Below are 23,667 nucleotides of genomic sequence, written 5' to 3'. Positions count from 1 at the left end.
CAAATTATACACCTTCTCTGCTGTATTCTCATGAATATCAAAGCTGTAAAATAAATATTGTTGGCATGTGTTGGCAGAGTGTTTTTATACTCGGATTTCTCATTAAATTATATTCAATTTTAGTTATAATGAGCATGATCCACTTAATATTGTTGACTCAAATTCTCCTGAGGAATGCTGACATTCTGAATTGATATTTGAGTCAACTGTATAATATTCAAAATCATGTCAGACTTCAGTTCTGAAAAATGGCCTGTGCCAGGGTTACTCTGGGAGATGAGACTAAGTTACATTGCAGGAATGTATTCCTGTAATGCTTTACAGTGTTTGATGTACTTTAATCTTACCACTTCCCTAACTTACATGACACTGTACTTATCTGTATCCTATCTTTGCAAACACCTTATAAGAACACTGGCCATCAGGAAGCAGAAGCACCTTCCTGAAACTCATCCTTGGGTGTCTTTTCTGAAGTCATATTTCTTCTCCCTGTCATGCTCCTTAATCGTTCTTCTTCTGCAATAAATTGTTATTTCTCTCCCTGTTAGAATTCTTTCCTGTCATTCATCATGTTACAAGTATCTTTTGCTTGAGAACAGGAACAAAATCCCAGCAGAGTTCAGCAAGCCTTTAACTCTTCCTTTTTCAGGATGCAGAAAATAGAGAACTCAGTGTCTTTTTGTTTAGGAGAGTTTGGTTTGTTTGCTTGCCTCAGAGTTTTGGGGTGCTTTGGGAGAAGCAGGCTATTTGGAATGATGACATTATTGGTATTGAGTGTTATTCCTAGTTTGATAGATAACGTTTCTGGAGAAAGAAGCTTTTGAAATTTTCTCAAGTTTGGTCTGAAAATTATTTAATAGACCTTGGAAAATTCTGGAGAGGAAAAAGTTTTATTGAGTCATTGCAGAAGATCAACTGTACAGTATAAAATATGTTTTTATGATTTCATTTGACCTTTGATCAAGCTAGTGGATCCCCATGCTCACCAAGATGGTATATGCAGAGACTCTGCAGAGGGGAAGTAGTCTTAAAACTCATACATATGGCTTCTTTTTTCGTGTATCATTACAGACTTAGGACTAGCCCTGTAAAATAAATCATGTAATACTGTATGTACAAAATTGATGATTTACACAGTACTCACGAAGATGTAAAGATCAAGCCATGAATCATGCTCATCCATTTGTTAAGATCTTTGTGATAACTAAGAAAAAACAATATATTTGAAGACTCAAGTCAGTAAGACAAATTTTATAAGTTTATTGTCTGGGATTGCTGAGAAATACCACAGAAGGTCCTCATGAACTGTCAAGTAAGCTACACTGATCCTGCTTTAGCGTTAGGGAGTGAAGTGGGTTACTTCTTGTTATCCTTTTGATACCTGTTTTCTATGATTCTGAATTCCCAGATGCATCCTCAGGGTGATTTTCTACCTCTAGATTTGTGAAGACCATGTGGGTACCAAAAATGTTATCAAAATCAACCATGGCAGAATATGCATTTGCAATAATCCTTTATTCCAACTGAATATCCAATTAAGACATTCATTTCAGTATCCCGTCGGTTTTCTCATTTGTTGGCTCATGCAGGATGAGGGCAGAGAAGACCTGCTGGATACCTGCATACATCCTTGGCAACAGGAAACCTGTACAGACAAACACCAAGACTGCCGGCTCAGCATTCAAAACTTATATAAATAAAATACTGGAGGCCAAATTAAGCTTTTACTTGGCTGTTTTCTTCAATCGGTAAATGCAAATATATTTCTCTGTAATTTGTGTCTTGACAGATGATAATGAATGTGAAAATGCTACTCAGCCTTGTGGAGAGCATGCCAATTGCACAAACACTGTGGGAAGTTATTTCTGCATGTGTGCACCTGGTTTCAAATCTAGCAATGGTCAACAAACTTTCGTACCTAATGATGGAACCTCCTGTGTGGGTAAGTTATTAATGTCTACCAGCTAGCTTTACATTGTCACTCTTCTCTTATTGTTTCTGTTAATTATAGAAAACTAGCAAAATGCATTCAGATTTATGAAGTTTGGAGTCTGGATGTAAAATTCCCACAATTTAGACTGGTACAAATTTAACATTCCAGTTTTCAGGCACGCTGATAACACAACAGCTGTCGCTGTTTTCAATAACACTTCAGTCTTGACTCCGCGTGAAATATTTTTAATACACTTGTCATAGTTTTAGAGAATGGATATATAGTTAAGGTAACACAGAAATCCCCAACCCCCACCCATTTAAGCCATAGTTTCACTGATAGGTGGTCATATTCTTAAAACAAAGCAGAGTGACAAAGTATTCTCTGTTCAAGTCACTCTGGAACAACAAAACTCCCTATACATGTGACCTGCTTGCTCCAAATATTTTTTGTTTGGGTCGTTTGTTTGGATATTTTCAGTAATTTTTCAAGTCTGACCAAAAGCAGTAAAAAAAAATCAGTAGTACTCCTACCTCCTCTCCCATCCATCCATCAGCTTCTGTTTCTATAGCAGTTGGATGGATCATGTTCAAGATTAAAGGGAAAGAAAAGTTCTCTGGAAAAATGTTATTTGTGAACATCTATGCAATCCTTTAGGATTTCCTTTGAATGGAATAACTGTAACTATTTCTCTCTTTTTTTTTTTTTTTCAAACTCCTGGTAACTTTCTCTGTATGTTGCAACAGTCCTCAGGGAATGGGAAAATGGGAAATAAATCTATTGCCCTTTACACCTTTATGCTGACTGTCTCTCATTCTAGATATGTCTCCTGTGAGCCCATGAGTGCTGACAACCTCTCTTCTTCGTACTGTTCTTAATATCAGCAGAATGGCTGCATATTAAGCCAGAAAGTGATCTAATCAACATTTCTGGCCCATTGCTCACATCCATCTAAAAGAGCTCTGCTTTACCCAGTCACTATGAATCGTTCATAAATTAGCTGAGATTGAGACTGTTAGCACATCGAGCTGTAAATATTCTCATGGTTTCTGGCCCACGCTTTGATTTTTACCAGTTATGACATTTCCTCAGCTTCAGAAGTTTTCTCTTCAAAGTTATTTCTCTGACTGTTCTTGTGTCACTTTAGCTTTTTACCATTAGCTTGCTTTTTCCTTTTTTTTCCCCCCTTTTTCCTTTACTGGACAGACTGATCTTTTTTTATCCTCTACTGAGGGTTAGTTTACCACATTTCTTCTGTTTTTTGCAAATCCATATGGGAGGAGGTGAGAGCTTCCAAAATTCACACTGAAATAAAAAATTACCTGTGGGCACCTTTTCTCATTAAGAGTGTACCAATTACTTTACCAAGCAGTAAGTCCTAAAGACAACCTTTTGATCCACAATTAATTTTCCACTTTATCAGTCAGGAAAACTGTAATAAGATATTTTGTACCCAATGGATCTGCTGCTACAGGTAGTAGATATGACTTGCAGCTGACAGTAGCATATTCAGGCTGTTCTGTACACAGCTGAAGCAGATACCAAGTTTGTAATTCTGACCACAGTACAGGTTACACAGTACAAAGAAAAAGACAAAGCTACCAGGTATCCATCTCACTCAAGTATTTTTAGATTCTGCAAAGCTTTAAGTTTTCTTTTTAATATTTATGTGTGTGTGTGTATGTATATATACACACAGTGATATAGAATGTATATGGCAGTAACTTTAAAAATACAGTGGTTGAATTTTGGAGAAAACACCATTATGCAATCTATTTGTTTATAAACAAATGACATCAAACCTGTCTGGAATTCCCAGTGGTACAACTGTGGTATATCACTACGTGAGTCCATTTCAAAATCTGTGTGCATACACATGTTCATTCCTCTCCTCTTTGGTCATTATTACTAATCTTCCAACTACAAAGTGACAATAATCTCAAGGTAGTGGATCAAAAGGGTATTTTGGGAAGTGTCAGTTCAGCAGAACATTAGGTTTTGCATTGAGCATCAGCCAGTATTTCAATATGTTATCAGGCAGAACTGGTAAAGAGATGACAATGAAAGACATAGATAGAGGAGGAACTGGAGAGTAGGAAAGGAGTGAAAGGAAAAAGAGGAGAAAGGAAATGAAGGGGTGGGGGAGGGGTGGGGAGAAATGCAGATGTGTGGTATTGCTGAAGATGACATTTTTCTGATGTCCTAAATATGAGCTATTAAAATCTATTTACTGTGTAAAAGCCATGTTTTTTCTTAGACTTCACATTTTATTGAATGTTCAGCTGCAGTTAAAAAGGTGAAATATAAACCTACTTTTTTCACCTCAGTCATCAGAGTAAAAATGTGAAAATGGCCACCTTTAAAATGAAAGTGACATCCATGCCACTCTGCCTTTTCCAGGAACATGCTATTAGTTTTCTTCAGCTTTTTATCAGCTGCTTCTGAGAGTACTGGGAAGGCAGCCATTCTCCATCACATCTTTTTCTGTGACAGGGGAGTTGTGCAGTGGATAGGATATGGTATTACGCCACACTGCCAAGTTTTCTTTTACCTGTGCTGTTCTTAGGCTTTTTCATTTCTACTTTGTGTATACTGCTACCGTCCACAGTATGGAGACATGGGGAGGGACATCTAGTGCTTTGCAATTGGACTTTTCAGTCACTTGCGAGCTACTAATAAGCAGAAGGTATAATGTAGACATCAAGCTGTCCTGACTGACTGGTGAAGAATCAAAGTGATGTAGGTACAATCCAGTAATTGGCAAGACTGAACATAATAACTGTTCTCAGTACTTTTAATTTAATTGGAATTTCCTTGCCTGCTGCAGTAAATGAGGAATGACAAAGCACAGAAATAAAATAAAAGGTTATAAATCTATTTTCACCCTAGCCTAAGTGGTGTTGGTGATATTTTCTGATCGGAGCTATTATAAAAGCTTCAAAGTTCAGCTCCGGGATTTGTTTTGAATATTTACTAAAAGGCCAGGGCTTTTTGCAGAGCTATGGCAAATGCTCTTCTGTTTAAAAAGCTGCTGTTCTTCAACCTTTGCTCAGGAATGTTGTCTGTGAAGACTGCTCACACAAGCCTTGGCAGCCCAGTCCTGCTCCCATAGCAGATCAAGGAGGATGGTTTGAGATCCTAGCCTGAAAGCTCCAGTGAAATTGAATTGCTGAAAGCACTGACAAGCTGTTGTCCATGTGTGGTCCAACAATTGCATATTTGTTTAAAATGGCATAGCTACAAAATATAAAGAAACAAAAACCTACAGCTACTGCACGGAATATTTCAAAGCAGGAACTTAAAAGCAGCATTCTTGCAACTGTCACAAATCATTGGCTGCCCCTGAAAATCTCATTGATTTATAAGGAATATGAATCTGATTAGTACCTTGCAAGATCAGGCATATTGCCTTTTAATTTTTTCATCCAGAAGATTTTTTCACTGGGAAATAGTAAATTAGATAGGCATGATATGGACTCATTCCATATGGGCAACTCAACTGCAGAAAGTCTATTTGCATATACTCGACAGGGTGTCTCTATCCGACTTTAAATAGCCATCCTGTTGCCAGAGATGTGCCTTGGTGCTTGAGTTTCTGCTGTTATTTTGGATAATCCTGCTTTCTCATTAAAATCTCCATTACACTTAATATGTGCTATAATTACAAAAAGAAGGGTAATTTGTATGAATGCCCAATAATGACAAATAAATGATTTATCAAACTAAGCTCATGAAAAGCAAATTATCATTATAATTTTGAAATACTTGGAACATTAAATCACATGGAAACCTGATACCTAGCAATGGCAATCTGGAAAGTATTCAAATATTTGTATATTTGGAAGTCATTTTAAGTTTTAGCAAAGCTTGTTTTCATTTGCTGGTGTTTTAGAACTGTGTTACATACATACTGAATATTCTGTTAAGACAAACTGATCCTCCTTCATGTAGCTGACAAGTCCAGAGAAATCTTAACATAAAGCTGATGTGTTTTCTTGTTATGCAAACTGGTGTCGTCATGTTTTTCACCCTTGGCACTTCAATTCACTCAAAGTTTGTCTGCTTCACACTGAGTCATGCAACAAGGCACTGAGAGGCAATTGTTTCAAAAGGAGCTTTATAATTTACTGATGTGAGAGGTTATTTAAATGCCAGGAGCAAGAACTGTAGCCTTTATCTTTAAATGACAGCATTTAATTATGAGGTAGCCTGTATCATATTTTTTTCCCCCTTTTCTTCACTTTTTCCAGATTCATTGAGGTATAATATGATTAGCCCTGTGATGATGAGTACTGAGGCCACAGGAACCGTCCAGATTCGTATAAGAAAAAACTCATCTCCTGAAAGAGAAACATAAGCAGCTGGGGGCATTAACTATGGAAACAACTTATCGTCCTAGTGCAGATAATAATAATTTAGCCTCATTCTGTAAGCTTCATGCTTATGCCCACCCACTCAAGCACAGATTCCTTCATGACTCTCCCAGAAGAGCAGAGGTGGTTTGCTGGGGAGGGAAATGCTCTTCCAGCCCTACCATGCTTCAATCATCAGTGCCCTTCCAGCTGCACCATGCTGTCATCTCAATGGCTTTTCAAGGGAAGCTTCTGAACCCCTGGTTGAAAATGAAGCATTTCAGGTGCAAAGGGGAGCTACTGCTAAGTGAGAAAAATAGGGATGTGAAAGTGAGGTGGGACCTCAGGCCATCTCCTTGCACCCCAGGGAGACATTTATGGTTAAAAGCAGAAGACAGGGAGCTGGAAAATTAAGCACAAAACAACAAAAAGTGTGTGGTTGCAGGAACTTACAGGTTGTTGGGATATTCCACTAAAAGTTCAAACATAGTTTGCAGTTACCTCATATTAGGGGAGAAAAAAATTAATCTGATTGTTTCTGGAGGCTCTCTTGCCATTAGTAAGAAATGTTTTACAAACTTACCAAAAATGTTGTCCAAAAAAGCAGATGGCCCCCAGATACCTTTCAGACATCTTTCTGCATTCCCTGGATACATCCACAGGCATGCAGTATATTTTTCTAGTCTCCCAAAATTTCTGTTTCTCTAGCAACCTTATTTCACATACATTATTGCTCTTTTTGTTTTATTCCATTTTGAAAACCACTAGCAATCTTGTATCAAAAGAGTATGAAAATAGTTCCTGTATGCGAATGGTACATTTCCAGCCCCCTGTATCTTCTGTTTGTTTGATCTTAAAAGCCGTCTGGCTGCATAAAGGCCTCCTATCAATTCATGTAGCCGTTATCCTCCAACAATCAGCTCATCAGTTCTCCTTTTTTTTTTCAGCAATTTCTTACCCAAGCTCATTGTCAACCCAGATCTTAACGTGGTTTGTCTTCTTCTCCGGTTCATCTGTTCTCCTCTCTACTTCTACCTTGCCTTGGTTCAGTTCTCAGCCTATTTTCCTCCCGGTCTGCTCCTTAAAATCTGTTCATCTGTCACTTCATTTTTCAACTCTTTTTGTCAGATATACCTGTCCCAACACTGTTCACTTTTTTCTCCTTTCCAGCACAGCATTTCACAGCCCATTACTTCACTCGTCAGAATTATATGGTGTTGTTCCCAGTTTACTTTCTCCAGTGAATCCATTGAGTTATTTGATCTCTGTCATCAGCCAACCAAATAATGCAAAATAATCCCTACTGCAGCCAGAGAGTCAGTGCCCAGCCCTCCTAAACTGATCAATTTGTGGATTCCCTTACCAGAAATCATGAGGTTTGCTCTTGGACGGTGCCCCACATGGTTACTGAACCTGTCTACCTAGCAGCAAATTATTTAGAAGGGCAAAAGCCATTTTAGGCATATGCAATTTAACTGTGGATTAAATTAAAAAAAAAAAAAAAAGACATGGCAAGTGTTTTAAAGGGCACAGAGCTTAAATCTTAGATTAATGAGATGTATAGAGTGATCTTTTGTAGCATCTTTTTAAAGCTGTGACTTAAAAGAAAAGACTGCTGTTTTCTTCCTCTTTACTAACTGAATAGTAAGGCTGAGAAAATCTATTTAGTCTAATCTCTGGAAAATGGATTTCAGATAATTTGCATCATGCCGTGTATTTTGTTATGATAGAATTAACATTTAAACTTATGGTTTTAAAATATGAACAATACAGTATTATATAGTAATAAATGTGGTGGTATAAAAATATGATCAATTATGATTTATCCTTCTAATCCGTAAGTATTATAATTGGCAGGTGTTTTGCCATTAAGTTTTCCTTTTTAGTTTTTGCTTTTTCTTTTCTTCCATGAAATTTTATTATGAAACCACTTGCAGTATGCAGGGCTATTATCAACAAAGCAGCAAGGTGTTAGTCTGTAAATACTTAATAAAAAATTCAATTTCTTACGATATTTGCAGATGTAGATGAGTGCAGCAATGAAGGAACTGTTGCCTGTGGAGCTCATGCAAAATGTGAAAACGTGGATGGAGGGTTTAACTGCTCCTGTAAGGAAGGTTATCAACCATCCACAGGAAAATTGCAGTTTAAGCCAAATGATGGCACTTCCTGCCAAGGTACATGATATTATAAAGGTTTATGTGTTATTATAGAGCTACGTCTTCTGAGAAACCCACCAGTGTCTCTTTATCTTCTGTTAGATTAATCAGTGAGACATAAAAAAGAGGCAAGGCAGTCACATCTACATTTCCTGAGAATAGAATCATTTTATAAATGTATTTTTGCTAACCAGAATGGTGAAATCCATTTGGAATAATGGATATCTCCTCACAGCCATCAGACCTGTATTCCTCTGTAAAACTGAGCTCTTTGTGGAAGTCCCAAAGAATGGGGCCAAACTTTCTACCAGAGAAAAGCAAAAGCTCAGGTTCCAACCCAGTGCTGCTTCAGTGTTGAACAAGCAGCAAATGTGGCCAAGGCCAAGTCTTAGTGGTTGAATTTTGAGACAGAAGAGCATGTGCATGGATTCAGAATGCTGGTGGTTTGGGGAGTTGCTGAGACAAGAGTTCTTACGATGAGTATATATTGAATATTAATTAAACTGCAATATATAATTGATTTCTTTTTAACTTACAGAAAATCCGAAGGCCAAGTGTGAGTTATACAAAGACTGTATATCTGAACATATTAATAGAACCTTAGCTGGAGTAAGTAGCATTGGTTTATAGATTAATTTGCAAATCCTTTAATTGTTTCTGTTTGAAACTGTTATTTCATTTATAATAGTTCTTAAGGAGCATTTAACGAATGCTTGAAGAATACAATTGGACTTAAGCATGTTTACAGAAGTCTTTTTAATAATTTCAAATTATTTGAACTGGGTTCCATGTTCCAATCATGGTAATAACTTGCTGGGAATCTGTGTGTTCAGTTTCAACAAAGTGAGTCATGATGCATGGAAAATTCAGAAGTGTGGTAATCACTCAACTCTTTCTGTAATTTCTGAAATTACACATTGCTGCAGGTACTGATGTGCAATTATTTGCTTGTTCAGAGTGAAAGGCAGCAAGATAGGTTACAAAAGCAATGTCAACAAGTGACAAAATAGAACAATAACATCCTGGTACGCTAGTATGTTTGCTTCTCAAAGCATAGTATGTAAAGTGGCACAGACATTATAAGACTGAAAGACTCAGGATTGTAGATTCTTTCAATAGAAACTGAGATTTCCTGATGCAAATAAAATAAATAAATAAATAAATAAAGTAGTATTTATTAGTCTACAACTATAGTAATGTCTAATTTAAAATGATAAATGAAACATAAGCATAAATAAATTAAAACCAATTGTATATGTTTGCATTTTATATTAGTCTGTTTGCCTAAGTTACCAGATTCAGAAAGATATTAAATTAAAAGCTTCTATTTGCCTACGTTATCTTAAAGTGCTTTGTGTGTTAACCAACAATATAGTACATCATATTAATATGTGTACAATATTTACTTGCAAAGACATGGTGAATGCCAACATCAGGATCATTAGAGAGAGACTTTTTTTAATGTGTGGTCAAACTAAAGTCAAATCAAAGCAGTAAGTCAAAACACCTCAGTTTTATGTAAATAACTGTTCCAGATTTTACCCTATTTTTTAGCCTGTGTTCTAGTTCTACTCAGATGCAACCAAAGACAAAGCAAAACCCACAAAAGCTACTCAGTAGCAGAGACTAGGTCTTAGCAAATCCTATGTTGAGAGTGTTTTTGGATCAATAACTTCTCATTAGATTTCAGTATCAGGAAGTATGAATTCTTTTCTTGTTCATCCATGACACTGGAAACTGCAGTCTCAATCTACATCTCACCCTCTTTAGCCTATTACTTTTTAAACTAACCGTTTTATGTAAGTACATTTAGTAGTTCATAAATTTTAAATGATGAGGGTGAAACAGGCGGTAGAGTTCCACTGAACTCCATGCTTTATGATCTGCATTTGAAAAAAAAAAAAAAAACACCACCAAAAAACATACAAACACTGCCCATCTGCTCCCACATCTTCAGCTAAATTTTAATAGAAAAGAGTCAACTGAGTTACCATATCATTGACATTTAATTATTTTTGCAGAACATTTACTAGTCCATTTTGGAGCATTATGCTAAATAAAACTGAGCTGCAGTAGTGATAAAAAGAAAAAAAAAAAAGTGTAATGATAGCACACAAATTCTTTTTTTACCATAGTTGCTTGTTAGGGTTATACCAGACATCTCTTTTTTTTCGCTTTTTTTTTTTTTTTTAATTTGTTAAACTCTTGCTTTAAATAGTGATGCTTTTTATGCACAAGCATCTTATATGCCTTCTGTTATTTTTAATTTGCAGAAATCAGTTATTTGCACAGGGCTTACTTTCACACACAGAGGCTTTACCTGTTTTATTAACATGTAGGTTCCTGTATTTTTCAGATTAGTCATTTAAAAACACCCCTGGAAATGCTGCAAGAAATTAATAAGAATACTTTGGGACCACTGTTACCTGTAGATGTGATTTCATATGTTGAAGCATTATCTTATTCATCGCTGAATACCATGCATTACTCAGTTCCTGACAATGAGGCACTTCGTAATACAACCATTAATGTGAGTGGATCAAGCTTTAAAGATGTGCTTTTCTTTCCTTTACAAGTAGTGTATGACTCTTACACTTAAAAATATTATTTTATTTACAGGTTTTGGTTAACACTGTGAATAATTTTTTACAAAAAGACAAAATCACAGTCTGGGAAGCCCTTCCTGTAGACAACCAAAGACAGAGCCTGACTAAGCTGCTGCATACTGCAGAACAAGCAACACTTCTCATGTCACAGAACTTCAAAAAGACAACACAGCTAGATGCTAATGCAAGTGACATAGGTAAGATAAAGAAAATTAATCTAAGGTATACTTTAGATGTGAATTACACTGAGGAGTTTTTCAGCACAATTATAAAGATTAGAAATGGTGTTATGTGAAACACACAGGTGTTAATTTGTATGAATTTCATAACTAACACCTGACTTTCAGTATAGGTATCATAATTTTCAAAGATTGAACATTTAAGCCCAGAAAAAAACCTTGAGAGGCTGTGGGAAGTTGTCTTTTCAGATTCTCTTTCAATCTCTCATTATAGTCACACTGTTGTAATAAGTATGGATTCATCTTACGTGCCCAAAAATATCCTGAACATTATATTCAGAGAAACTGCAGCAGAAGCTGGATTTGCTCTTTTAAAGCTTTTTGGCTCTTTTTGGTTCATTGAAAGTATTGTAAATAAACTTGGAATAAGAATGTGAGTCAGATCTTTTGTGGCCTTGTTTTCAAAGAAATTTCTAATTTTAAGAGAAATTTCAGAGGACAAGAATTGGTATATTATATCTTAATATAAAGATATCTTGGGTACATTATATCTATTGGGTATATTATATCTACAGTATCTTAACTGCACCATTTTGCTCTCTACCTTCTCCCTGTATGCTAATTTCTTCACACTAAATCTTACCAGTTTTCCTAGGATCCAGAGTAAGGCTAATACCATCCACTTTTGAAAACCATACTCTAATAAAACATTGTCAATTTCTTTGCCTATGGTTACTCATTCAATTTTGTTTTTCTGAATGTGACCAAACTGGATCTGACCTGATTTCAGATTTTAGATTCAGTACAGTCCTTCACTGTCTCTTACTTGTTTGCTATATCATAAAATCACTTGAAGGGAAAGATCGGCCTTTTGTTCTAAGGCAGATCAAGCCAACTGTTCTTCTCTCACCTTTCTGAAATTAAATTAGCAACATGATCCAGAAAAAAAAAAATAGGGAGTGATTTGTTCTGTGGAATAAACTCTGTAGAAACAGAATTACTTAAGTTTGGAATAGTTCTGGGTCTGCACTGCAGCAGATCCAGAATGGTGCCAGGAGCTTTTCTCTTCCTCCTCCACCCTGGCTGGAGGCACAGGCTCTCATGACCATGGAGCTGAGTTTCATGAAGGTGGAGAGGAGAGAGAAGTCAGGTGCCACTTCTGGTGGCAGCATAGACAGCACTTAGACCAAGGTGACAAAAATAAATAAATACATAAGGAAGAAGAAAAGAAAAAATAATAATAATGGGAACGGGAAAGAATCTCCATGTCAAATTCTTGATCATTTTCTGGCTTATCTTGTTCCAAGGTAAGAAATTCTATAAGCTCTTTTCCAAATTAGTCCCAAACACTGAAATTGTTTGCTACTGTTTCTCAGCATTAATATATTTTCTGTGGGGCTCATATATGCCCCACATATCTATTTTGGAACAAGACTACAATGTTACCTCTCTCTCTCTCTCCCCATTACTTTTTATGGTGCAAGCTCTTGAACTACAAGCTTTTCAAAACTCTAGCTGCAAAAAATTATTTCTTATGTCCTCCCAAACATTTTCTGACAGCTGGTCTATCGAATAGCTCATATTACTTTTGTGTGCTGTGCTATAAGCAATGCAGATGGTCTAACTTAGTGATAGTCCTCCATCAGTCAAGTTTTAGATTTGTTTGTTGTTATTTAATTTTGTTTTTTAAAAAAGACCTGATTGACTTTTTTTTGTTCCCATCCTGGGTGATTGAAACTCAGCACTATAATGAACCAAGTAAATAGCTGGATGTCCTCTAATGTAGTTTTTGTCCTGAGGGGTGATGCTTGTTTGTTTGCTTTTTGACAAGACACATCATTATTTCATGGTGCAATGTGCATTTGGTAGCATGGATAGATAACTATAAAATATATATGTTTCAAAAATTGGCTTTTATCAAAAGTTACTATTCAGTAGAGAATTTTATGCTTTGCTTTTTATAATTGTGATTTGTGGTCCCTTTCAGAAATGCATTTTTAATAAAGCAATAGTTCTTCCTAAAGTAACCTACATTATTCTTTCCAGTGCCTAATTTAATGCAAGGTAAATAAAAGACTATATTTTTCATGGAAAGAGTAAAAAGTATGAGACCAAAATGTATGCATGGAAATAACAAAATCTAGAGGTTTAAGCAAACATGCTATATTAATAGCATTTTTCTTGAAAAGTTTGGCACCGTGATATATTCTTAAAATTCACAGTAATTATACAATGCAATAGCACATTTATTAACCCAACTGTAAATTATCTTAGACCATAAAGTAGCTGTGATTTGTACAGTATTTTTCTTCTTTTGCAGCACTCAAGGTTTTCGCTTTTGATTCACACCACATGAAACACATTCACCCTCACGTATACACAGGGGGAGATTATGTAAAAATCTCCCCAAAAAAGAGAGAGGACTCTCATCCCAATGGTAAGAAACAAAGATTAGAGAGCCGGGAGTTTAATAAATGCCTTGGATAGATTGTACCCACTAGTAAATACCCAAATGTGCAGTTTACCAAGACTGAGATGCAGCCCTATTAATTAAAGAGTCAAGGCATTTTTATCACCATTTCACCTACCCCTTTTTTATCTCAACATTGATATTTCTACTGTTATTTCCAGTGACACAATGAGCATCTCACAGGGAGGACCCATTAGTTTTATAACTGGTTGTTGGTACCAGGGATCTGAATTTTACACTTTTCTTACCCAGGGATCTGCTGTCTGACTTTGGACCAGGCCTTTCAGCTCCCTGTGTCACTCCAAAAATTGGACCATCTTTTTTATGTAGAGAATAGCTCATTAATACAAGAATGTGTTCCCCAGTGTCAAAACCAACAGGCTCAGATCTTGGCTTGGACCTCAAAGTGCTACAGAAATGGCTTATAGCTCATGATAGTCTATCACTAAAATAAAATGAATGTGTTTAAAAAGCTTCAGAATGAATGCCCCTAAACCAATGAACACCAAATATATATATATACACTTATATACACTTATATATATTTTAACTCTTAATCTTCCAGATAATCCAAGCCTCACTACCTATCAGCACCTAAAATTAAGTTTATCTTGGTACAGGGAAGAGAAGCATGGCATTTTTTCTGACCAGTATTGCACCCTAAAATAATTTTGCTTTCTTTTTTCTTGTGTCATCTTCTAGCTTGACTGTAATGGAAGTCAAAGCAAGCCATGTGCTTCAGAGGGGCCCAGGTCTGAGCCCTTTTTGTTCATGAGACCTGATACCACGTGTGCATCCAATTGCTGTACAGCAGCAAGCATATATATTACTCTAGAAAAAAATATATATGCATATATATCTAATTAGAATTTCCAGCGTGAACACACATTTTTAATTCTAATGGCAGTTGCATTGTTTTAAATAAAGCTATATTTCATTCTCTAAAACATTTTTATAAGTATTCCACAAAGATTCCATCTGTTTTGCATATTTTATGCAATAGCAGTAATAATGTCTATTGTTTATTGTTTCCTTAATGTCTTCAATTTTGTTCTTCTATAAAAAAACCACAAACTACTAAACATGGTCTGTTTGATTGATAGGCACTGTTGCAGTTGTCTTTCTGCGGTATAGCAATATTGGTTCTTTGCTTTCATCGCCTAAAAACCGCTCCTCAAAAGATAGTTCAGAGCAGAGGCAGACAGTAAGCTCATCAGTTATAGCTGTTGCAATTAGCTCAAATCCACCTACGCTCTATGAGCTCGAGAAAATAACATTTACCTTAAAGTATGCCAAGGTAAGTTTGTTTTTTTTATTATCAACTTCAAAACAAAACAGTAGCTAATTGTAGTGTGTTATGTAACCATACCTGCAGTGTATGATACATTGAGACATAATTCTGTTATTTGCTCTTGTGAGTTTAATCATGTTAGAGAAATAAATGACAATCTCAAATGTGGCATCCTAAGTGCAATATACTAAATACTATACTGCTGGAAGGTTCTACTAGACTAAAGCAAGGAGAACAATACCATCTTTGCTGGACTGCAGTATGAATAAAATGCAGTTGCCTGAAGTAGAGAATATTACAGGTTCCTCACTATTTAGGTCTTTTTTTTTTTTTCTGAAATTTTATCAGATAATTAAACATACATACTGGGAAAAAAAAAAAAAAAGAAAGAAAGAAGAAGAAGAAGCAATGCTTCAAAAATAATTCAAAAAGTTATCTTGCACCTAGGAGGTAACGGCAAAACCAATAGTATAGCACCCTTGCTATTTCTGAAATCTGAATACATTATTCTAAAACTGAAAGTTTTACTTCCAGTATACACAGATTTTGCTTGCTTTACTTGTATGTGAAGAATATTCTTACATGGAATGAAGACCTATCTCAAACATAACAAGAAAGTGACTCTATACAGGGAGGTGGACAGAAGGACGAAGTGTTAACCTTGATTGCCTAGCTTTTAAATGAGTTACTTGCCTTGTAATATTTGAGGTAGTGATCACATTTCTATAAATGTGCATATATTTATATGGCATCTATTATAGTGGGGACCTGATCTTTGACTAATGTTAGAATGCACTATCAGTAATAAATAATATTAATGATCTTATTCACCCCTGTCATCACACCTGATACACCAGGTGTGATATGACCCTGGCTTTCTCCCAGATTACTTTGTAAAATGCACAGAATAAGTCTCAATTTTGGAACTGCTCATTTGGAAGGGGCTCCAAACAGGACAAGCAATGTGGCTGTAACCTTGGGGTTTAGTCCATGTTCAGCAGGTGCAGGAGGATATATACAGTTTTCAGTAGGTAAAAATTCCAGCACCTTGGCAAGTGCCAGAAGGGTTCAGTAATCTGATTAGCCTGCATGTTTGGTGGGATGTTAGCTGTGTGAATAAAATGCTTCCTTTCTGAGCCATATTTTAATTGCTTGGAATAGGCCTTACTGAATGTGCTTTTTGTTTCCCAACCTTCCAATAGTAACATGCAATTTTTAATGAATTGTGCTGGGTAATGTAAGAAAGGTCTCTTGATGGGAAATATCCTGCCTTTTGCCATCAGTAAAACATCTTGTTTCTGTTCCAGACTGCAGATAAAGATATTAAATGTGCATTTTGGAACTACTCAGCAGACACAATGAATGGCAACTGGGCTACAGAAGGCTGTGAGCTGACACATTCCAACTCCACTCATATCTCATGCAAATGTAATCATCTGACTCATTTTGCTGTTTTGATGTCCTCAGGTGGCTCTGTTGTAAGTGCTATTTTAATTTAGTGTTTTACCCCATACTTTCTTCCATCTTCATTTGTTATTTTTTATTGCAGTGCAATTTATGTACTTTTCCCCCTTTAGATTTTTTTTTTTGTTGTTCAACAAACACACAATTGTGCACAGGGCAAACAAAATTCCTCCCATATGTGTTTGAATTTCCGTATGTCCTCTCTGCAGTATTACAGAGCAGTGATGCAGCAAAGGATCTTGTTCCAAATACACAGTCTGTTGTGCTTATTTTTGGTGCATTGCTTTTAATTTTAAATCCCACTTTAAGACTACCTTGGGATTTAACTGGCATTCATTGGTGGTCAGTAACCATATGGTCCACAGTTTCTCTCGCACAAAACTTTGCCACCCATTTGTCTAACCTTGGCATCTATAAACTCCTTTAAATGCTCTCCTGAGAGTTTGCAATAGCATTATCAGAAGAGCATAATCAACAGTAAAAGGAATGAATTTTATGACCATTAAACATGGACACTCATGACTAACACAAATTGTGAGAATGACTACTCAGTTTCTGACCGTCTTACATTAAGAGGCCCCATAGATTTCCAAGGTGTATGTGGGGATCCGCAGGAGCTTGGGTCCTGCCTCAGGAGGCAGTTTTATAAGTTATCAGAACTGACTGCAAGCAGAACATTAGCATGAATATACTGTATTGAGACAGTTCTCTCATGCTGTGAATTTCATGCTGATAGAGGCTGTTTCCTGCTTGCTAAATAGCATCCTAAGTCTTCAGTTCAAATTTAAGACCTTTGCAGGTACTTATATAGTTATTTGGAAAAGGAAGGATGGGAGGATGATAATCTCTGGTCCTTTATTTAGGAAAAAAAATACTTAGATGTATTTTGGGACGGCTGAATGCTATCCTTATGCTGATGAGCAGTCATGTATTTCAGAGATTTTTTGTGCGAATACCAAGCAGCAAATGTGACTGTGTTTCTATACAGAAAATACATCCAATATTAAAATAGCCTGTGTTTGTTTAGAGAACATTCATGTTACATATCTGGAATAGCATTTGTTTGAAGTGATTGTTATTTCAGAGTCTTGTTTTGATCATGTTGTAAATTCAGTAAGACGGTTATTCAATTTTGCTTATCTAAGTCACTGTTGTGATAAGTCCTTTTATATTAGAAAATGTTCATGTCATATTAATATATGTCCTACTGCCAGTGTGTTTGTCATTCACTAAAATGATCTGATTTTAAAATCATATTAGGAGATACTGATATTAATAAAGTTTTGGTAGAAAATATCAGAAAATGCAAGAACAGTAACATATATAGTTCATTACTAATTTCCCCTACAGTTATATCTGCCTCGCAAAAAAAAAAAAAAAAAATTAGATTATCCAAAGTGTACATTTAGACTGAAGCTCTACAAATATTTTTGATTAATATTTTGTGCAAAAAGAAGAAAAAAATCTGTATTATAGAATGTGTTTTTCTTGAGAATGTACAAAGCTATTCTTTTAAATGTTATATTATAATTTTCCCCCAGGGTGTTACAAATTATAACATTCTTACAAGAATCACTCAGCTAGGAATAATTATTTCGTTGATTTGCCTCTCCATGTGCATTTTTACATTCTGGTTCTTCAGTGAAATTCAAAGCACTAGAACTACAATTCACAAAAACCTCTGCTGCAGCCTTTTCCTGGCGGAACTTATTTTTCTGATTGGAATTAATATGAACAATAATAAGGTGGGTATTTTTCACTTGTTGTGGCTTGACTTTGTGCTGTAAAGTAAATATACAGTATGAGATACTATCTTCCACCTACTTCCAGTTCCTTCTAGTATCAGTATGAATATTCTAGTGACACTGGCTTCTTATCTAGTAACAGGAAATATAAAACAGTCACCTGAGCTTGCTGTTATCTGGAGTAGAGCTGTCATCTGTGCTGATGTAAATTGACTTTGCTCCATGGGTTTCGTTTAAACTTTGTCACTTTAACCGAGACCATGGACTCAATGCGTTTGGTATTTTCCCATCTGTTTAAATGCTGTATAAACCAATGATAGTGGCTGTCTGGATGATAATTTTCCCTAAAAGCCAGGCCAGAGATACAGTCCCAAGGTAGACTTTGCAACATAGCACTGTTGGCTGAGGAACTTTTGCTTTCTAAATGTAAGGTCTTGAATCCTTGTCACTTTTCATACAAGTAGAATCGTTAATTCTTCCATCTCAGATTAGTTTTAAGAAATTTAATTATACATAAGTTATCAAAAAATAAATAAATAAAAATAGAAGTAAAAATAAAAATAAATAAAAATTAAAATTAAAATTAAAAAATAAAAACATAAAAATTAAAAAAATAAATAAATAAAAATAAAAATAAGCTTGTGAAGCCTATTTGTGTTGTTATCAAAATCATAAAAATAAGCTTTATCTAGATCAGCAAAGCATGTAGACTACTCAGGTGTAACCGTGGAATCAACCTTGTCAGTTTATTTACACAGTTTTTCTGGGAAGGCATGCTTCCATTTTAAAAGTTGAATGTTATCCTCTTATTTTACTATTTGCTACAGAAAACACTAATGAACAAGTGTTCTTGAGGGTACAGGTCAAGTTCCTGTCAATCAGCCTTACATCTGTGTTGTTGGGCCACCACTTGAGCATTGCTAGGTTGCTGTGCTTATGCTGTAATATTAAGAAAGACATACTAATAGAATTATGACTCTTGCTTTCTCTGATTGAATTTCTAGCTCTTCTGTTCAATTACTGCTGGATTACTCCATTATTTCCTTCTAGCTGCTTTTGCATGGATGTGCATTGAAGGTATTCACCTCTACCTTATAGTTGTGGGAGTCATCTACAACAAGGGTTTCTTGCACAAGAATTTTTATGTCTTTGGCTACGTTAGTCCGGCTGTGGTTGTTGGGATCTCTGCTGCACTGGGATACAAGTACTATGGCACCACAGAAGTGTAAGCTGCTGTTTTTGATTTCAAATCAACATACGTGAGAATGCAATAGTCACAACAGCCTTGCACATTTCAAGATGTTTTGTGCTGTTTATTTTTCAGATGTTGGCTCAGCACAAAGAATAACTTTATATGGAGTTTTATAGGACCAGCATGTCTAATAATTCTTGTAAGTATAATTTTCATTTTTTATTGTAGTACATAAAACCAATAATAAAAGGTGTTTAATAATCACCCACCCATTGCCAGCATAGCTGTGAGTGCTAATTATAGGGCAGAATTGGCTAATTTAGACCCTTTTATAGTGTCTCTAAATTATTTATATGCTGTACGTCTAAATACTTCACTAGCCTGAAAAAAATGAATGTTTGACAAAAAAAGCTCAATATAAGATCAGAGCTTTTTTTTTTCCTCACTTGTTTTCTTATTTTTCAATCCAATGGTTTGAGAAAAGCATATTTAAGAAGTAGTATCTTTGTATGTCATTGGCATCTCAGCATGGCTCGGCAGGAGGTGTACACAGACACTGTACTAGCAGACAGATAATCTGGTTTTTCAAATGTTGTATGACTTAATCTCTTATCAGTGATCGGTCATCTTTGTAAGATTAGACTGTCATCTTTATGGTTTTATCACTCGCATGTACCCTGTCATCATCAAAGCTATTTTAAACTAAATTGCGACGTCAGAGAAAAGAACCCGCTATTTCACATGGGCAGACAAGTCAAGTATTGATAGCCCTATTTCAGCTGTGAAGAAGGCCTTTTTAATTCTTATTGGAAGTGGTTTCAAACCTGCAAATTTGGCAGGTATTATATGTTCCATTCTGAATCAAGACATTTTTGGTGCCTCAAGAGCATTTCTAAGTGCTATAAAGTTTAACAAACCATTCCAACTGTAATGGGGCATTATTTTGTATGACTAGGTTGACAGTGATCGGGCAATAGCTGGAGCTAACAGAAGGAGAAGGTACAATGGTGAAGCCTTATAACATCTACGGTCAAGTCAATAACAACCCTTCCTTGCTTTTTAAGCTGATGGTGATAAATGTGAGGATTTGTATAAGGAAGAAGTGGCAGGGCCCGACACACACAAGATGATAGTAAAACAGTTTTATTTCAGGGCATTACATGTTTCAAAGATGAATAAAGTATCAAGTATAACTCTGGTCCAATTCCATCCCAAGCTCCTACTGTAGGCTGGGGGTAGGCTGGGAGCAGCCTGCCAGAGGAAACCACAAGGTGATGCCTCCCCACTTCACCCTGCTGGTTAGCACAGCAGAATTCCAGAGAGGCAAGGTGCTGCAACCTCTCTCTGCTTTGTGCTTCTGGGGTCAGATGGCACTGACAGGTTAATAAGGGTGAAGACCAGCATTTTCTGAAAATTCTTACAGTTCTTAAGTTTAAGTTGGCAATATCCTTTTACATCTTTGGACCTTATCTCTTTCTTCCATGAAGTCAGCTTGCATTGTCGAGATTTTTTCTTGTTGCTTTCCTTCCTATACCTCATCTGCCTTCAGGTGAAGATTTATGACCACTGACATATAACTGCGCTGTTAGTACAAGAAAGCTATGCTATCAAATCATTAAAAATGGCCAAAATGTATACATCTGCAACCTTGTTTTCAGCTCCAGATGAGCTGTGCCTGATACGGGACCCTAGGTACACAGTACAGAGGCAGAACAGGTCTGTGTTGGCTCTGAGGTAAGTCTAGCTGGCTGCAGAGGCACATCCTGCAAGCTGGACTTTGAAGTCCAAAGCCTTTCGCTGAGGCTACAGACAACTCTTGTGAAGCAACAGAAGTAGGTACTGGTCCTATGTACAGATGAACTCTTCCTATGGAAGAGAATAGCAGACAACTGGTGTCTTTTTTTTCCTGTTCCCTTGCCTAAGTTAAGCCACATAAAGGGGCTGTAGCTGGACTGGAAACAGCCCTTCAATTGTTTTTCTATGTTTGGCTATGTTATAGAAACATTTTGTGAATACTTGTTTTCATAGTATTATTTCTCTTCATAACCATGTACATGTGCGCTACTACACTGGGGAGGAAACGCACCCCATTTTCAGTGAGCTGCTTAGCCTGCTGTGTGGTTGTTTTTTTCTGGGGGGAGCTTTGACTACTTGTTTTTAAGGGACAATTGCAAATGGAAGCCTCACCTGCAAGAGGGAGGTTTTCAAATCGGGCCGAGAGCTAGCTCTGTCCTATCCAAGTTATTCTCTGTGGAAAATATGGAAAACCTTGTGAAAATAGGTATTAACTTTAGATGATGAAGTTGGTGTTAAATGTCTGTTCTGTGGAATGCGCGCTGGTGACATTATTTCTGTTTCCATTGTCCAGCCTTCCTGTTGACTGCACTGCATGGGCACTGTGACAAAGACTAAACTCTTTCCAAGGTAGTGCCAATCAGGAAGTCCTTTTAATTACATATGCCTATCTTTCTAAGATTCCCAACTTGCCCATAGCTAACTAAAGGGGAAAAAGGAAAAAAAATAGAAAAAAAAAAAAAGACTAATTAAGACTAATTCCTCTGGAAAGGAATGTTATTTTTGTTCTGTGATAACCAGATAGAGGACCTCAAGTAGAAAACCACAAACTCCGGCAGCTTCAAGCTCACCTTTATTTCTGAGATTCATCTGCTAATGGCATTGATTCTACAGGTTTTCCAAGATAGCCTGGAGAGTTTGGACAGAAAAACTCCGGAGAGCCACTCACTGCAAAGCTGATTCTTGCACAAAAACATTAAACTCATTGTCAGCACAAAAGCCCACATACTCAAATGGTGCTTTCAGTTTCTGTGAATGGGGCCCCAGGAGATTTGTGGTTTGGATTATACTGGAATATGCTGTTGAAACAGCATGTAAATGATGAAGAACAGATCTGGTTCTGTACCAGTGGATTTTCTGTCTCCAGGCACGTTGTTTCAAATACATGCTTGGGCTTTAAATCTGCAGTAATAATAGCGAAGCATAAGGAGCTCAAGTGTTTATCAGGAGTACAAACTAAGTTCTCCTCTGATTGCCTAAGCAGTAAGACTACTTCTGAAGGTGTTTGCTTATTAATATTATGGTCCGATTAGAATTCTTAAGTGTAAAGCAATGGCCTTATGGATCCCATCTAAAAATTATTATTATTATTAGATTGGTGACCGTACATGAAAAAGAGTAGGTCAGAAGCTCTTTAGCAAAGAAAGGGTATCTTAAACCTTTGTAAAGCAAGCTGCAAGCTGAAGATAATTTCCACAACTTATTTCTTTCTCCTAATGCTTGTAATCTTTAGAACCACAACCATTTTAGCTAAAACTATGCAGTAGATTAGATCAAAGCATAAAAGTGTGGTGAAATTATTTATAAAGTGTTTAAACTTTTTAATAGAAAAGTGAATTTATCACAAGCTTTAAGGGACAAACACTCACACACACCACAACCTATGCCTGATTGAGGCAAATATAAATATAAGCTCCAGAGATAAAAGGTAGGAAAGAGAAAAAAAAATCCCTAGAACATTTTCTTTTCTTTTGTAATACACTCTTACAATAATAATCTCCCTGTAATAGGAAGTGTCTAGAATTGAAATAACCATTTTTCTGCAGGGTAATGCAGCTGCAGTTTTGATGAACGTGTAATGTCAGCCAAAAACAGACACCTTCCCATTGTACAGGCCTTCTGCGAGGCTTTTCCCACCTCTCATGACTGCATACTCTGCATTGAGTGGGAGCAGATACATGTAAGGGCTTTCTTCCACATCGCTGACATTTGTGGGAACTTTGTCTTTCAAACACCTTGGATATGTACCTCCATTCATACCTACTGTGAGGAACAGCTATATGGTAGATGTCCAACCAGTGGCAGAAATTATGCTGTTTGGAAAGGCTGGACAAAGACTATTAATGCTGTACTTACCCAAAGTCTATGAGCCATTAACAGGAAAATTTGGAAGAGAATCACTGCTACTCTGTGTGTAATGGTAGAGGACCCTTTTAATATGCCTCTTTCTGACAACATTCTCTCAAAATCTGTTTAGTTGAGCTTTGTGCAAAAAGTTCAAAGGAACACATGATATCTTGATTTGCACCTTTGCAGTATTGACAGAGATATGCAGGCTTGACTGTTCCACCCACTATCACTGCCACAATAAATTGGCATACCCTTGTGAGGAACCATGACTCAGAAGTTTGACATGTAACATTAACAGGAGTAATTTGCCATATAACAGTACCAATCTATCAGTATTTTTTGTTGAGACCAC

At 36.4% G+C, this 23,667-nt stretch overlaps 1 protein-coding gene across 8 annotated transcripts in view; it reads left to right on the top strand.

The window, feature by feature from the left end:
• ADGRL4 (adhesion G protein-coupled receptor L4) overlaps window positions 1-23,667 on the top strand; it is a 74,825-nt gene that overhangs the window by 36,500 nt on the left and 14,658 nt on the right. For 4 of the 8 annotated variants that reach the window (XM_080602301.1, XM_080602302.1, XM_080602308.1 and 1 more), the window contains 11 exons: window positions 1,790-1,942; window positions 8,307-8,462; window positions 8,983-9,053; window positions 10,801-10,974; window positions 11,064-11,247; window positions 13,550-13,666; window positions 14,803-14,996; window positions 16,298-16,468; window positions 17,996-18,199; window positions 19,204-19,424; window positions 19,524-19,590. In XM_080602301.1, the coding sequence (XP_080458427.1) occupies window positions 1,790-1,942; window positions 8,307-8,462; window positions 8,983-9,053; window positions 10,801-10,974; window positions 11,064-11,247; window positions 13,550-13,666; window positions 14,803-14,996; window positions 16,298-16,468; window positions 17,996-18,199; window positions 19,204-19,424; window positions 19,524-19,590 (1,712 nt within the window). The remainder of the gene's footprint in view (window positions 1-1,789; window positions 1,943-8,306; window positions 8,463-8,982; window positions 9,054-10,800; window positions 10,975-11,063; window positions 11,248-13,549; window positions 13,667-14,802; window positions 14,997-16,297; window positions 16,469-17,995; window positions 18,200-19,203; window positions 19,425-19,523; window positions 19,591-23,667) is intronic. The other 4 variants (XM_080602305.1, XM_080602307.1, XM_080602306.1 and 1 more) reach the window with 2 other exon arrangements.

Source organism: Anser brachyrhynchus (genome assembly GCF_964034855.1).
Source record: "Anser brachyrhynchus genome assembly, chromosome: 8".
Classification (NCBI taxonomy): Eukaryota; Metazoa; Chordata; class Aves; order Anseriformes; family Anatidae; genus Anser; species Anser brachyrhynchus.
This window is presented reverse-complemented; position numbering and strand designations above follow the sequence as displayed.